This window comes from Sphaeramia orbicularis, chromosome 8 (genome assembly GCF_902148855.1).
Source record: "Sphaeramia orbicularis chromosome 8, fSphaOr1.1, whole genome shotgun sequence".
Lineage (NCBI taxonomy): Eukaryota > Metazoa > Chordata > Actinopteri > Kurtiformes > Apogonidae > Sphaeramia > Sphaeramia orbicularis.
In genome coordinates, this window is record NC_043964.1 from 48327291 (window position 1) to 48344341 (window position 17051).

At 40.3% G+C, this 17051-nt stretch overlaps 1 protein-coding gene across 3 annotated transcripts; it reads right to left on the minus strand.

Moving 5' to 3' along the window:
• Nucleotides 1-201: 201 nt before the first annotated feature.
• On the minus strand, nt 202-15937 carry LOC115424217 (zinc finger protein 646-like). 3 transcript variants are annotated; one of them, XM_030141338.1, is made up of 7 exons: nt 15696-15937; nt 14209-14480; nt 13001-13247; nt 6151-6240; nt 3641-3841; nt 2882-3013; nt 202-1508 (listed from the first exon to the last, which is right to left on the minus strand). In XM_030141338.1, exons 1-7 carry the CDS (start codon nt 15828-15830, stop codon nt 1341-1343), a joined length of 1245 nt encoding a protein of 414 aa, XP_029997198.1. In that variant the 5' UTR covers nt 15831-15937; the 3' UTR covers nt 202-1340. The 3 variants fall into 3 exon arrangements, with proteins under 3 accessions (XP_029997198.1, XP_029997197.1, XP_029997199.1); XM_030141337.1 differs by having other exon boundaries at nt 2834-3013; XM_030141339.1 differs by lacking the exon at nt 6151-6240 and having other exon boundaries at nt 2834-3013; nt 15696-15936.
• Between the last annotated feature and the right edge of the window lie 1114 nt (nt 15938-17051).

Below are 17051 nucleotides of genomic sequence, written 5' to 3' on the forward strand. Positions count from 1 at the left end.
CTGCAGTGTGAACGTAGCCTCAATGAACCCACCACTGCTACAACGTCATCATGTGACACTTGGCTTAAAAAACTGCTGTTTGAGCAGCGACGGGGGCTGATGTAAAGCAACATTACATCTCTGTAGTCGGGGCAGTTTGATGTAAACGGGTGTATTGGGGGGGGGGGGTGTCAGCGGGACAGTCATTATTACACAGCACTTGTTTTAAAGTGCTTTTAAAGTGAACAGAACACGTAACAGTCAGTGTGGAACAAAAGGATGAAGACCTGGACTGTTTAACCTTTTAGAGTCCCAGCAATTGTTCCAACTACGACACCAACGAGCCATTGCTCAGATGCAGGTTTACAAAAAAAGTGAGTTTTTGTGTTGTGTTGGTTGAACATTTCTGTCCTTGTTGCTGCTGCCGCTTCAGGCTGGAAAACTAGAGTAGAGAGGTCCATTTATTTGACAGCAGGGCTTCAAGTCCTCAGGGAAACGCAAGACAAGCTAGTCAAATGCTGAAATGTGTTGCAGAGGAACAGTCAGCTCGTCTCCGTCGTGGTCCTTTAGCTGTTGGAGATGAGGGTGGGGGTGGGCTTTAACATTGGAGAGAACGGGAAAAAAAGGCATTCTGAAATAGTCCTGACCCTCCTATCGCACAATATACACAATGTCCATTCTGGAGCACGTTGAAAGGGCATGTTAAAAACAAAAACGTACAAAGAAAGACAGAAGTTCCCCTCCTTTACTTTCCAGAAGCTTCAAGTGACATTAACAGGCTTATGTTCACAAACATATCAGGACTTTTGGACTTTGACAGCGCGGCACCGTGGACTCCCTCATTGTTCAGGTTGTGACATGGTGGTGTTTGATAAAAATAGCCTCTCTTTTCATGAAATGTATGAAAAAGGGGATGGGGATGGGGGAGACACTATTCATAAAGGGGAAGATAGATATTTTCATAACTAGAGCCGGGGGGTGGGGGCAGGAGGCTGAGGAGATAAACTCTTAGTGAAAGGACAGATTAGGTAACAGACGTCTTAACTTCTATCCAGTTCATGGCATCGATCAGACACAAGGGTCAAGGCAACACATTTGAAACCTAACTACTCAGTTATCAATCTCAACTAGTTCTCAATGGTGCCCTTCCCAGTTTCCCAAACACGTTCCAGAGGGGGTGGGGGGGGTGGGGGTGGGGGGGCAGGAGGGGCGTCCGGCATCCAGAGGTCCGGTTCCTCCAGTCCATCCACGGGGGGGAGGGAGAGGAGAGATGGATGGGGAGGTGGTGATGGTGTGGCGTGACGTGACATGTAGGGTGGGGTGGGGTGGGGTGGGGGGGGGTGGTTCCTGGGGGGGAGGTCTCATTGATTGTAGAGGGACCGCTGCTCCCAGGGCATGGCCTGGATGGTGCGTGGGACGGGGGAAGGCTTGAGCGTGGGGGCTCCGTTCGGGTGGAGGGAGTGGCCGATGGGGTTGATGGTGGTGAGGGGCCGCTGCGGGGCCAGAGAGAAAGTGTCCTGGTGCTTCGGCTGCAAAAGGGAGGGAGGGGGGGTTCCAATAGAAAAGAAAAGAAGAAAAAGCACAGTTAGAGGAAAAACATAAGAATCAAATTATTTGATGAATATGTGAAGGTCAGATGGATGTAAAGACAAGTAAATAAAAACACAACACCTGAAAAATACACCAGGAAACCACACATACAGATACACAAAACCAAATGCTAGTATGCAAAAAACTATGAAACAGTGGCGATAAAATCGAACATGAAGAGATGGTGCACAGGGCTGCACAATTCACTGTGTCTGTGGAAATAAATGTTAATTAAAGCTGCACAATTTATCAAATCAGAAAAGGCTGCAATTTTTAAAAAGGTCAGACTTAGGGTGAGCAACAAAATAATATCACCTGTTGTCTGGTGATGTTTTGGATGTAGAGATGCTGAGTAGAGACTAAAGAATGTACAGACCAGTTTGATGTGGATGTCAACAAGTAGGTCAGAAAAAAAGAACACAAGTTTTTCATCAAACTGTGCAGCTCTGATTGATCTGTTAAACATAAAGAACTCATGGGATGAACTGACAGGTTTCATATAAAACAACATGAAGAAGAAAAGAACATGATCATTTCTCTCAGGTCCTTTTCTTGTTGGTCTGACCATTACAGCGTCAGGTGAAGATAGCACGATGGTGTTTATTTTCATTAGGTTTTATAAAAGAAACAAACTGGACTTGGATCAGATGAACTGAAGTCTGTGCATGTGTGAAAGGCACGACTCCTTTAATAGCACAGCCCCACGTTAGTGTTGGACACTCAGAGCCACCACACATTACTCAGGTTCAAGACAAACCACTGCTGGATTTTAGTCGGGGGGGATGGGTGGGGTGTCTTTGGTGGTTGTATTATACAGGAGGAAATGTAAAAGGTGGTGCTCCTAACCTAACTCATCAGGTCTGTATAGGGTCAAAGGTTAAAAGGTCAGTCTTGGACATATCTAAATACTTGGACTATTCTCTTGCTAAAAGTTTCAGAGTAGGTGTCTGTCTTTGTATTCTTAGTACACCAAGAACATTTTAGTAGAAACCAGCTCAACACTAAAATGCAAACTATTCAAGAAGAAAACTAGTGCATCTATGTGACTCTTCTGTGCAGTTGGTGTTCTAATGGAGGCAATGCTAGTGAATGGAAGTGCTAAAGGTTGTGTATTAGTGTTGTGAGAATGCTGGTGGACACTAGGTGTTAACAGGCCCTCTGTCCAAGGGGGGGGGGGGGGGGGGGGGTGTTAGTAGGCAGACAGGAAGAAGGCAGTTAGCCAGCAGAAAGCAGACGGCAGACGGGTGGCGGGTGTCTCTCCTACCATGGGGTTGGCGCTCAGCCTAGTGTATCCCGAGCTCATCTCCTTTACCTCAGGCACCAGGGGCTGGAGCAGAGAGTAGGAGGAGGAGGGGGCGGTGGCAGACGACGACACATGTTTGTTGGAGGACGAGCTCCTCATGCTCTGCTGGCTGCTCTGAGATGACACTGAGCTGGGACGGCCCTGAAAAAATACACACTAGTATGGCATCTGATGGCAACTGCAACATGTCACTACACAAGCACTGGGTACAGAGTACTAGGAATGACAAGTACCAGTACAGCTGAAATACACCAAGATGACATCATTAAAACAGTACCAATCAAACCTCCAACTGTAGATGTGTATATCTGTAAATGAGTTGCAAAGAGTGATAATAGCCAAACAATAGAACAGTTCTCTTAGGTTCATCCAGGTGTTTTTAGACAGCTGAATGGAGGATAATTAGGAACATTAACAAAATACTGCAGTTCAGTAAAACCATTGTCCATGCATGTGGTCAGGCAGTAATCAGAGGCTGTATAGATTTAGTGGAGGAACTGCTGGGTTACCCACAGGGTTTCAACTGCATTTTTTAAAGCAGTTTGTATTTTGCCTCCAAATTTCTGTCTTTCTTGGTTTAACTTGTTTGAAACCTCAGCAAAGGTGGTATTAAGAAAAGTAGCTGATGATTCCTGCGCTCAGATAATGGGAATGAAACAAAGGCTGAGCCAAGTCGATGCAAGCTGAACCGGCACCGTCAGCGAATCCAGCCTGGGTACAAACAACATAACTGCCAACAGCTTTGTGTCCTTTATTTGGTGCTGGTACCTGGTGGGGGTCAGACACCGACTGGCTGGACACGCCTCCTCCCTGCCCCCCCTGGGACATGGGGGACACGCAGTGGGACGGTAGAGGCTCCTGCTGGCCGTGTCCTCCATGCTGCGCTTGCATCATGGAGGTAGCGTTGTTCTGCTGCTGTTGCTGCTGACGGCGAGGGGTGGTGGAGAAATTGGAACGGCGACCTCCGGACTGGATGGGGAAGGAGGAGGAAGAGAATAGGAGTGGGACAGACAGGGGGGAGAGGATGTTTAAAACATGTGACTTCATGCAGTGTTTGTGCAAATATTCATGTACTCAGAGTGAGGAGGGGGAGGTGACACATGGATGAATGTGATGAACTGCATTGAGTTTTTCCCCACTCTGAAAAATTCTTCTATCGTTAAGTGTAAATATTTAGCGGTGATGTAGTTCAGTTCTATCTCAAAAACCCATAAAATTTAGAAACATCCAACACTGACTACACTCTCTCTATTTGAACCTGTCAATATGAGGAGATGGTCTGGTAAAGTTGAACATACACGAGCACATCCAATCACACAAACAGAACCCTACCCACTCAGGACATCACAGCTTTACATTCTGTCAAATGCTCCACAATTGTTGTAGCTATTCTGGCTAACTTCTTCCTGAGCCTTTCCCTGCACATTTCTACATGTTATTGGTTTAGGTTCATATCAGTGTAGGAGATAATGGTCTGTACGGCCACATTTTGGAGAAGCAAACTGATGCACTGCTGTCAACAGAACCAGCAGGAGAAAGTCTACATTTAGCCAAATCCACAAATGTCCAAACCAAAGTCAATACATACTTTAGATCAGGTTCAATTGCTGCCATCATCTTTCTGTACAGGACATTGACTGTGTCTGACGGTGGAACGTTGTCAATTCAAATCACTTTTTACTTCTTCTGTCCTTCATTTGTCTTCTTTTTCATATCACCAATGATCACTTTACATAGATTCCTCTAATTATTACCCAAGTCTAAATGGTCTATGAGCATTTCACACACTAAATGAACCAAATCATGATTCGGTTTCAGGACGACCTGTTTTGGTCGGACCAAGGACCAGATGTTTGGATTGTGGTCTGGCAAACATTTCACACATGTAAAATTGGCTCAAATCAAACTGAAACGTGTCAGAATCTGGACAAAAGTGAAGTAGGTGTGAAATTACCTTCATCCACCATCACAGCACTCCTGTATGCTTCTTCAAAATAGACTGTGCTGACCACAAACTATCCCATACACCTGTACACTTACAGTCCAAACTAACCCTTTAACATCTAACCACATCTTTCACAGATAATTTGCTCATTATTAGACTTCTATGACATTGATTTGATAACCTGTCTCATTGTTTGCCCAACATCATTCATATGTCACTCAACGGATTTGCTACCAAAGCAAATATAATGCAGATAGATTTAAAATATAATGAAAGTAACGATTCTCCAGCAAATTGTTATTAAATCTAGAGCAGTAAAAGGCAGTAGTTCTTACAGTGCAGTGAAATACCAAACACTTAATATCAATGAACAACTGGTAACCTAGCGTAGACTACAAGTATAGTTTTATTTGTCTTTATGTTTGTGACATAACCTTCACTGCCAAACCAGGGGCCTGTATCAGGAAGCTCAACAGAACCAGGACCTGCTGTTACCTGCTTGACAAAACCCAATAACTGCAGTTTTGTTAAACGGTATCATAAAGGTAGATACGACCTGGGTCAGCCCAGAGTTTCTTACTGTACTAGGGTCAGTGTTAGCACCATCTTAAATAGGTAAGAGGGGTTTAACACATGGCCACTCTCAGAGTAAGGAGACATCAAACTAAACTGAATAAAAAGCAGTTAGTAGGCTTACTACTAAATCATATTAGGACAAAGAAGCTTTACTGGTTTCATCAGTCTGTGTTTAAAGATTATTTAGACCAATATAAAGAGGAAAAGGGATATATGCAGTCTGAATACATCTTGTTTTTTTACCTCACAAAAAGCACACAAAGTTTTTTCACCCTTTTTTTCATTTTTAATCAATGTGGTAAGGTCCACAGGGTATTCTAGGGGAACTGACTGATCAGTAGGTGGTGCTTTTGTCCAGTCTCATCCATTATTTTGAGCCTCTGAAACAGAATCAGTTCAGTCCAGTTAGAACAGTAATTTACCTTGGTTAGTACAATACCATCTATGTGATGCTGAAAACTCAGGTTTGAACCTGAGTTTACCTCAATAACACTTTAAATCTGCTTCAAGATACAGGCCCCAGCACCATAAAACTGGATGACAGCGCACTGGGAAAACCTATGCTCAAAGGTTTGGAATACCTGTTTAATGTGAACGTCCAAGCTGTAAAAGCAGAGTGAGACTATGGTCTTTGCATATGTCACATTCCAGCCCCTGATAGGTCGACCCTTCACTGCAGCTACACTTCAGTCTGATACTTGTGTCACACATACTTTACACAACACGCACACACATGCTCACTCACGCTCACACCAACCTGGTTTTTGGCCGCGGCGCTGCAGCGGTGCTGGGCCAGGTCCAGCATGGTTCGGTAGCTCTTAAAGCAGGACGGGCAGTTGAACCGGTTCTTATGAACCCCAACCCCATGCACACACAGACACACACACACAAACACACACATAAATTTGGATTACAGTATTTGTGAGGAACATCCACCAAATTGTTTTTATATCCTGGCTGCTAAGCCCTGAACCTTTCCCTAAACTTAGCCTAACCCTGGTCTAAGCCTGGTCTAAGCCCACAGCATGCTTTCACCACAGGAAGGCTTCCAAGAGTAGAGCTGCAGAGAGGACAAAGGTTCAGCAAAAATGGGCTACAGTGTGTAACATGCACACATTACATCAAAAGCAAACTATTGAGTCAATGAGTCATGCCATACATGCATTTGAACACAGAGCAGAATTACCGACAGAGCCGCCACCAAAAAAAAAAAAAAAAAAAAAAAAACATAAAGGATATAAGGATAACGCATAGGGCTACGCAATGATACCCAAATCTGATCTCCTCATATCAGTAATATCCAGAGAATGATATAATACTGTAAATTCACTGAATAAACAGTGTATAAAGTGATCACATAACAGGCCTATTTCTGATTACATTCTCCATTCTATATACAGAACAGATACAAATCTATATTTGTATATTTTTTCTCCTTTTCTTTAGAACCATTTGGCAACCTTCATTTAGTCATGAAACTAAATATGTGAATATGGTCAAAAATATCCAAACCAAGTATATAACATTCAGCAACAGTCAGCAACATCAGTGACAGGTCTAAAATAAATACTGGTATGCAAAATACTGAATGTAAATATTGAAAATGCAAGACTAAACTACAGAAAAAAATAAATCCCACAACGTAAATAAAATAGACAAAATACAATGTTCTATACAAAACAGACGCTGATGTGATGCGTGTTCATCCAAATGATGGATGATATTGCTGTAAAGAGTGATTTGTGACTACAAAATTAGCCACAGGAGCATATTATGAAACAGATTCTTTTTTTTATTATTCCCACAGTATCAGAGCTGCAATTAATACTTGATTAGCTGTTGACTACTAAATTAATGGTCAACTATTTTGATAACTGATACCCCATATGAGGATAAAAAGCCAAAAATCTCTGATGTGAATATTTTTGGGATTTCCTCCTTCTCTGTGACAGTAAAGTGAATATATATATAAACTGAAAATTATCAAACATACATTTTAGGACAGGATAATATGAAACACTGATTAGCATCTTTCACCACTTTCTCACAATTCAATGGACCAGATAAATTAGTGATTAATCAAGGAAATAACTAACAGATTAGTCAACACTGAAAATAATCATTCACTGCATCCGTACATTATTTAGATCATACCTCAGAACAACAAACTATACTTTAAGGAAATATTAAACTGATCAACGCAGTTAATCCTGTGTTAGTCCTACAGTGCTGCATTACTGTCACTTTTCGCACATATGCAGTCATCCTCAAAATTATTCATACCCCTGCCATTTTTTGTTTTTGTGATGAAATTATTGAGTTTCCTTAAGTTTGTTTGTGACTTATATATGATACACAAATGAGGGAATAACAACAAATGATACTTGAAGGGATAATTTATTTCAGGAGTATTTTATTAATGGATTTCCAAAAAACGCCATGTTCAAAATTATTCACACCATAAGTTTACTAAGTCCAATGTCTTTTCCTAATGGTCAATAGAGTAGGCTTTGTTCTAGATGATGGTTCCTGTTAGTGTCCACAAGCTCTCTTATGTCTCCTGTGGTATTTTGGTCCACTCTTCCCAGGCCAAAGCCCCCCGCTGGGTCCGGTTTGGCGACATGGATGTTGCCTACATCTGCAAGAAGCAAGGAGAAGTATACAAGCCGAAGAACACAGTCCCAACCATCGAACATGGTGGTGGCCACATAATGCTATGGGGTTGCTTCTCCGCTACTGGCAACGAGAACCTTATCAAGATACAGGGCATCATGAAAAAGGAGGATTATATCAACATCCTGGATGACAATGTGAAAGCGTCTGCTGAGAAACTCCAGATTGGTCTTGATTGAACATTCCAGCAGGACAATGGCCCCAAGCATACCACCAAGCTACTGCAGCAGTGGTTCAAGGACATGGCCCAGTCAAAGTCCTGACCTAACTCATATAGAGAATCTGTGGAGGGAGCTGAAGACCAGAGTGATGGGTAGGAGACCATCCAACTGGATCCAGCGGGAGGCTTTGGCCCAGGAAGAGTGAACCAAAATCCCACAGGAGACATAAGAGAGCCTGTGGACACTAACAGGAACCATCATCCAGAACAAAAGCTACTCTACTGACTATTCAGAAAAGACATTGGACTTAGTAAACCTATGGTGTGAATAATTTTGAACATGGCGTTTTTTGGAAATCCATTAATAAAATACTCCTGAAATAAATTATTTCTTCAAGTCTCATTTTTTGTTATTCCCTTATTTGTGTATCATATATAAGTCACAAACAAACTTGAGGAAACTCATTCATTTCATCACAAAAAAAAAAGTCACAAAAAACAGCAAGGGTATGAATAATTTTGAGGACGACTGTACATGTAGTTACAAAACCTCACACATTATGTCATATTGAGCAGTCTGTTGGTGCACAAAATCTTCCAATGATGTTACCCATACAGCTGCAATGTGAATTCAGACCACTACTATTGCTACTGTACCACAGATGTGTGTGCATTCATTTCTTACCAGTGCTGTGAAATATTTAACGTCCATAGCCCACTGTCTTGAATCTTCAGTTTGACAGTTAACTGATTGACCCATCTACCACTAATAATGTGTTCAACCTGTGGTCAACCTCCAGACTCTGTAGTTCTTCCTCTACCACGCCATCCATTGCATTGTTTTGCTGTGAACTCCACTTTAATGCAGCGACAAATGGGAATCAGTGTGATGTGTTAGTGTTATTAACTGACACCGTACTCCTCATTAAGAACACATCAAGCACTGTTTTAGACAAGTTCCAATTAGACCTGGGGTTTTAGAATAGAAAACAAAACAGCCAGACCACAAAATCACTTATTCACACTTTCCACATAACCGACCAGGAGCTCACATTACAGCAGCACACTTGGACTGTAGCTGAGGCCTGGTGTTAGTTTACGGCATCACCACAACACAGTGCCCATACAACCAACCCCTCTACTACTAGATTATTTAAATGGTAGGCATTATGCAAAGGCCTGTATTTGCCTTATGGGACTAAATACAATGATGCAGTTTGCCTGATTTCTGTGTGTTCAATAAATCACTTCTTCTAGACATGCTTTAAGCTGGTGCTTTTCACCATTTCAGGATTTTGGGTATTTACAGCATATGTGTGGTCGCAAACTAACTTTACAATAATCACAAGAAGAGCTGACATAATGTACCCAAGAAACAGCTCTGATATAAAGATGGAGGCAGTTACTGTGGTTAAAGTTTATCTAAATTTATATATAGGGTTCCTACAAATTTCTACAAATTAAATTTAAGTGTTTTTAAAATCATTTTAAGACTACTTAGAACAGAATTTAATGACGATTTCACAGCCAAACATAAGAACGAAAGGCCTGTTGCTCATTTTCGAAACAAGCTCTGTCTTGATCTTCACTGCTAATCCAAATTTAGCTAAGTAAGCCATTTTGTCAGCAACACACGTAAACATGCTAGCTATATCTGAATCAGGGAGCATGTGTTTAAACAGCTCTGTGATGCCATCATTGGCATTGTAGGACATGTGTTTAACAACAGTATTTAGAGTCCACAAAACCTCTGCTTGTAGGGTCGGGCTAAACCAAACGTTGTTTGGGGCTCGGTTTTTTTGCTGCTGTTGTACTAGGCATTCACTGGGGGCTGCAAAGGTAGCGATAATTGGTTTCTAATTTCAGTATAAATTGTCAAGTTGGAACAGGTAGAACTGAGTACTTTCTTTGCAGTTTGGACATTTCCCAGACTCATTTAAACACAATACAGCAAACAAGTTTATGGCAACCTAATTTAAGGCCTACCATATCAAATTTAATACCTTTTAAAGACTTTTTTAGGGTATTATATGCAGATTAATGAATTCAAAACTTTTAAGACCCCACGGGAACCCTGTATATAGTATTTATGATAAGTACTACAGGTTGGTCATTTAAACAAGGCATTTAATGGTATGTAATGAGTTCATACAGTGTAAATCTTAACCATTATCCTCCATGTATGTTCATATGTCATGTTCTATGTGTAATTCGAGCCTAAGAAAGTAAAAGTGACATAATTTCAGTAATTTTGACCATGCAGTGCAATATTATATTAAAGACATTGTAACAGGGTTTTCCTACCATTACAACACTCAAAATTAATAACACAGAACCTCAACTTAATGAAAAAGGGGAAAAAACTACTCTAATCTACAATGTTTTGCTGTCATTTGTGGTCATGTTAAATGACAATTCAGATCTGTGAAGTTGTTTAACCAATATTATTTAGGATTTTTGGATTTCTTCAAGACATGGCGCTCTCAACGAACATTTATTCCCACTTTTTTCCCAAATGTAAAGTGAAAATCTACAACGGTGAGTCAATACTGCAATCATTAAATTTTTTGGGGGAACATTAAGGATGCACCAGCGTAACTCATATTCAATATCAACATCAGATCAGAGCATCCCCACTGAAATGGAACGTTTTAACCAAATAACCTCAACCCACAGCACCACTTAAGCCCCCCAGAAAATTAGGCAAAATGCCACATATAACACCAACGTATGTAGCCAAGCAGTTGAGCAGAGTGAAACTGAAGCTGCAGTCTAAAAGTTTCCACCACTGCAGCACTGCAGAGCCCACAGTGGAGGTACAACCTCCCCAACCCCTGCTGGATCAACATGCACAGGAACATGTCGGCTGTGGAGACTCATGGGGAGTACATAATAGCTCTGAGTTAAGATGAGATGTGCAGATATAATTAAAACTCCAAACAGGACCACATCCTGGTTCAACTATGATGGACAAAACACTACATATTTAGAGCCCACAATATTTGTCTGATGTGTACTGACAAATACAGAATGCTTTGTGGTAAAAATTCACTGAATCAAAGTTACATCACTTAATGGGAATCTCACACTTTGCCAAAGATGCAGACAACACCGAGTCTCCATCATGAAGATAACTGGACATCGGGTGCTTCTCTCTTTGTTAGTGACCATGTTGTTCTTTTGTGTTGTGAGTATAAAACACATTATCTGTGTTTAATCTGTGTTTATCAGACCCTATCCAATTGAAACGAGTTGATCCTGTTTGATACAGACTAGTTAATTCTTTAATGATTCTTTACCTACATCTGGACCTGTATTAATTTCCTCTGCTACTTCATGCCTGACTTAAGTTTTTCTTTGCTATATCTTTGACATGATTTTCCTTCATTTTTACCCCGCCCCCCCAAAGGGGGAGGAAGGGGTATTGTTTTTGGTTCAGTTTGTTTCTTTGTATGTTATCACTCTATCAACAAAACTATTGGCTGAATTCCTACTAAATTAGGTTTATTGATTGCCAGCGACCCAGAATAGATGTTAGATAGATGTGACATTTTGGGAAAAGTAGGTCAAAGTTCAAATTTTTATGAATTTTTAAAGTCTTTTTTTCCTCCCATTTACTTATAATGGGCAAAATTTAAAATATCTATAAAAACATCAGTTTTGTTTCAATTTACTTCAAACTTGGCACACATATAGAGGCAATTGATATGTTGGCATCAGCACATCCATAGACATGATGACATCAACTGGATTAATGCCAAAATAAGCTACAATACGTGCAAGGGGCTGGGTTTGTTGTGCCTAGCACCACGTTTAAAAATTAAATTAAGCATTAAATGTCTTGTTTTTAATCATCACAAATCATTCTTTTCATTCTTTCTGTTAGATTCTGAACAAAAACAGTCTTATTTCTTAAAAAAAAAAAATATATATATATATATATATATATATATATATATATAAACACATAGTAATCATACACAAAAAAGACCAATGAGGAAAATGATCATTTTGTTTAAATAATTGTTTTAAGGAGTGATTTAGACTGAATTGGTAGAAAAATAAAAACTATGCTTAAATATAAAATTGGGATAAAAAAATAATACAGGGATTTGATACTTTTATGAATAACTGGAATATTATAAGATAAAAGTGATTTTAAATGCAAAAAAGAAACACTGGCCTTGCATGAAACATAAGGATTGACATAGATGCAAAAATATATTTTTAAAAGAAGAGAAAAATGAACACGAGGACTAATGAAGATAAAAAAAACAACTATAATAATAAATACCTTTACTATTGAAACAATACTTTTTTTGCAAAGATAAAGAAAAAAACTCAGTTCATTTGCATCCTTTGTGACATTATTCTTTTGCACTTTTATAATATATATTATTATATTATCAAAATAAAAGGTCCAGCTTTTAGAAAATCAGTAGACGAGTAAGAACAGGAACCAGCAGAGGAACAAATTAAACTCTAATGTCACTGAGCAGTAAAATACAGAGTAACCAATGACCTGAGGACATATTTGTGCCTGTTTAAGAGTCGTTTCACCATTAGCTCTAAAGGATGTTATGAGCACACATTAATTTCATCTCTCAGAAGTGATTCAAAACAAAACATCCTACATTTACAAAATTCTTTCAAGTATTAAATATAAAAGCTTATTTTGCGGTAAATCTCATTTGCTTAACATATTTCATGTGCAGCCACAGCCACTCCAGCATCGCCCAGTGTTTCCATCTCCCACAGATCCACTCCCACCTACCTGGTTGGATGCAGCAGCGGTGCAGCGGTGCTGAGCCAGCTCCAGCATCGTCCTGTAGCTCTTGCAACAGGAGGGACAGTCGAAGCGGTTGGGCCCGTCGTCATGGATCCTCTGGTGGTTGCGGAGGTACCGGGCCAAGCGGAAGGCTTTCCCACACAGGTCGCACATGTAGCGCTTCTGACCGTGGATCCGCATGTGGTTGCGCAATGACATGTAGTTGGTGTACGGCTTGCTGCAAAAGTCGCACCTGAAGTTTACAGATAAATGATGTGAAGATTACAGGTGAATTAGGACATGACACTATGTTAACACGCACACAATCAGTTTAGTCATTTATCCTGATAAAGACATTATCCCTACTTTGCTGTTGTTTACATTGGTAACAACCATTAACATCCCACTAATATTCCAGGTTTCTTGTAGCAATGCCTGCTCTGATGTGAACAGGGGCAAAAAAGGTTAGTGTTGTGATATTGAAACATATCCTCAATAAAAAGAATTTTCTTTCTTTTCACAAGAACATTTGGTGCACAACAATTAGAATGCATAACAAAGTTGTTAAACCAATATTCAATTCAATGATCAACAAACCAGAAGAATTCCAATGCCTAAAAAAGTTTGTTAAACAATTAAATACTCAAGAGTTCAAATCAGCAATAAATTAACATTTTTCCTTAGATAATTATTAAATTAAAAGTGCATGATGTCACTAATGACATGCTGACTACTAAATTAGTTGGAGACCAATTTCACTGTTAACCATTTGTCAACTAGTCGTTGCAGCCCTAATATACAATAGCCAATAAAGGTCCTCTTTAACAGTATTCCACAGCAGGCGTGTTTCTCCTTCCATCTATAAATACAAGCTTTTAGGAATCCTCCTCTGCCATAGTGTCATCTTTCTGTCGTCCACTGCTGATCATAAACATGGGGGTTGTGAGTCACAGCACTGTGCTAAAAATCCCAAATCAAACATATTCTGAATGGCTTTACATGCTTCCATAGAGTCATCACAAACCTAAAATTAGACAGTATATACCATTTACATGACCCGTATTAAAATTAGAATGTTTGCTTATAGTCAAATATTGGCATGGGTAATATGGTAATGTGTTGGTAATCTAAAAGACTCTGATGTAATTAACATGGCGAAAAACGACTGTAGGGGCAGAGAAACATGGACATGTATCTAAGACTGAAAGGTGTACCTGAAGTCTCCGGTTTTGTGGGTGAGTTTGTGGTTGAGCAGGGAGCTGGCGTGTTTGTAGGCGCAGCTGCACATGTCACAGACGTACGGCCTCTCATCTGATTCCATGTCATCTGAGGCTGGTGTTGCTGGTGCCTGTGACGGCGGAGGCGGTGGTGCTCGAGACTCCAAGGACAGACTGGAACTGGAGAGTGATGCTGAGGAGAGACTGGGGCTGGAGAGTGTCGCTGAGGATGATGGGAGCTGATCACACCAACTGATGGTTGTACTTGGCTGTACAAAAGAAACAAATGCATTCACCTCAGGTCTAATGACATACATGTAACACCAAGATGTGACTGAAATTCGGATCATTTTTCATTTCATGTTATCTAACACAACCACTACTTTTGAGTGGAAAGACATGCTTGGTAAAACACTGAAATGCAAAAATGTATCTTCTCAGACACATTTGATTAAAAAAAAAAAAAAAAAAATGCTAGTGCATATATATTTGGTTCGACTATATTATGCATGTTGATAAACTTCTAACAAACTGAGGAGACATGGTGTCTTCTGTAAGAAAACTGTATTTATATAAAACAGTTCAATAGACAGGAACCAAGGGCTCCACTTAAATTTGGGAAATCCACTATGTCGGTGGTCTTTACTATGCTCCTCATAACAGCCGAGTTAAAACATAATTGTTTTCAAAAAATAATGTTTAAACGTATAATTGCTGTGTAAGTGTCTGCCGCTGTGTTCTGAATCTTTGGGCTACAGAGGCCCATGAATGAGTCGCCTAGTCCAGCATCACAAAGAGGTCTTTCAAAGTCCTCCGCGGGGCGTCTTCCGCTCCCGTTTCCTGTGGGAGTACCTCTCCGTGTTTACTTTGCGCTGTCCACTAACAATATGGCAGGCCTCATGCGTCCAGCTCGGCTTTAACCGGTCAAACGAGCGCCATTCGCGAACATAATACACATAAAACTAGAAAAGAGCACTCATGCTCATCTCAGTCTGTTTTTTTTTCTCGGGCTCGGTTCAGCTCAGGCAGCGTGTATTGGATCATGTTAGCATTAGCTCGGAGATGCTGCTGCACTATATTACACTTCCCCTCCCTCTATTGTTGTTTCTAACTCGCAACACTGAAATAATACCATCGGTATATATGTAATTCCATAAAGCTGTGTTGATGTAAACCCTAGGGCACATAGGCGGTTATGGTTATCAGCCTATGTGTTCGGCAGATATCCAAGAGTTAAACTAGGCCGTTAGCCGCTCTGCATGAACACAGGTACGTTAGCATTGATGCTAACCAATCTGTTTGTTGACATAACGTGCTGCTACTCATCAGCCGGTGTCTCCACGCAGCATCGCAGACACTTAATAAACAACACCGTGAGTGAAAGGTGCGTGGTCGAATGCACAGCCAGTGAGAATAGTGGTTATATATGTGGATAACGGTCGGCAGGCTCGCTAGCTAACGCTGGTGGCAGTTGGCTTTCTTACTCCGGAGTCGTTGGGGTCCTTTTTCCAGAACAATTGAGAGCAGTGGCTGAAAGACTCTGTCGATGTCACATAGTTTACTCCGTTTCTATCTTGAAAGTCTCCATGTGTGCTGCCGGTATTTGTCCTGGCGTACATCGTTGCTTTTCGGATTCTTCGACTTTTTCTGCCTGAAAAGAAATAGGGCCGCTTTGTCGGGATCTTCTTCCGAAAAGAAAAATATTTCTTCTGTAAAATGAGCGTTTTGGCGGCGGACATATCGGAGCAGATGGAGCATTACCTCCACCTACTGGCCTGGAGTTTGACAACAGTAGAGCGTCGACATGACGAGGGAGGCCACCGTTAACTCTTAATGATATAAAATACTGAAGACGAGTATCCCGTTAGAGCTGCCACCAGAGTTCAACTAAAATACCAAGACGAGTATAAAACACACAGGTGTAACTGCTCTTTTGTTTACATTTTCTTATTAGATCATATGTGATGATTTGTATACTTATAGATCACTTATCATAGATAGATAGATAGATAGATAGATAGATAGATAGATAGATAGATAGATAGATAGATAGACATTATTGACCAAACTGGGCAGTAGCATGACACACAATTAAAAAGTAAACTAAAATAGAAACAAGAAAAGCACTCAGAGAGCACAGACCTCCGCCAAGGCCAATCAGTGGGGCCCCCCGTGGGCCCCCCCACCCCCGATCACCACCAAAATTTAATCATTTCTTCCTTGTGCCAGTATCAACATTTCCTGGAAATTTCATGAAAATCCGTTCATAACTTTTTGAGTTATCTTGCTAACAAACAAACAAACACACACTCACGCAAACACACAAAGCAAAGTGATCACAATACCTCCTGGCAGAGGTAAATATGAGTATATGGAAATATGGATTACAAAAAACTGATAAACTGTAAGGTGCAAAAATAAACGGCAATGTTCAGTATGATGAAGGTGCAAAATGACATTTAAGTGCATAGTGAAAATAGGTTTAACATCAGAGGTGAGTTATTGTAAAGAGAAATTGTAAGATTAACTCTATATATTCCATCCATTTATATAATCTATACAATAAAGGCTTCTGAAGTGCTGTTGACTGTTGTATGTACCTGTCACAAACATCTCATATTCCAAGGTTAACATCACTGTCTACTTTTCATCAACAAATGTTTTGGCTATTGAAACACAAATAAACTTAAAGGTAGGATCAGATTCTGACATAAAGACACAACATCCTACAATGAGTTTGAACTTTAGAAAAAATATGAATGACTGTCAGTGGAAACAGACAAATCATTTCTATTTCTTGATCTTGCTTTAATTGTAGCACCATTTACACATGTTTGTCA

What these genes read in the sequence shown, in the direction of transcription:
- LOC115424217 (XM_030141337.1), bottom strand. Translation starts at nt 15,830, where the DNA reads ATGTACGCCAGGACAAATACCGGCAGCACACATGGAGACTTTCAAGAT. An exon ending in CACAAAACCGGAGACTTCAG is followed by an intron (nt 13,248 to 14,208) that starts GTACACCTTTCA and finishes TGTAAACTTCAG; the next exon opens with GTGCGACTTTTGCAGCAAGC. An exon ending in GCGCCGCGGCCAAAAACCAG is followed by an intron (nt 3,842 to 6,150) that starts GTTGGTGTGAGC and finishes TTCCCCATCCAG; the next exon opens with TCCGGAGGTCGCCGTTCCAA.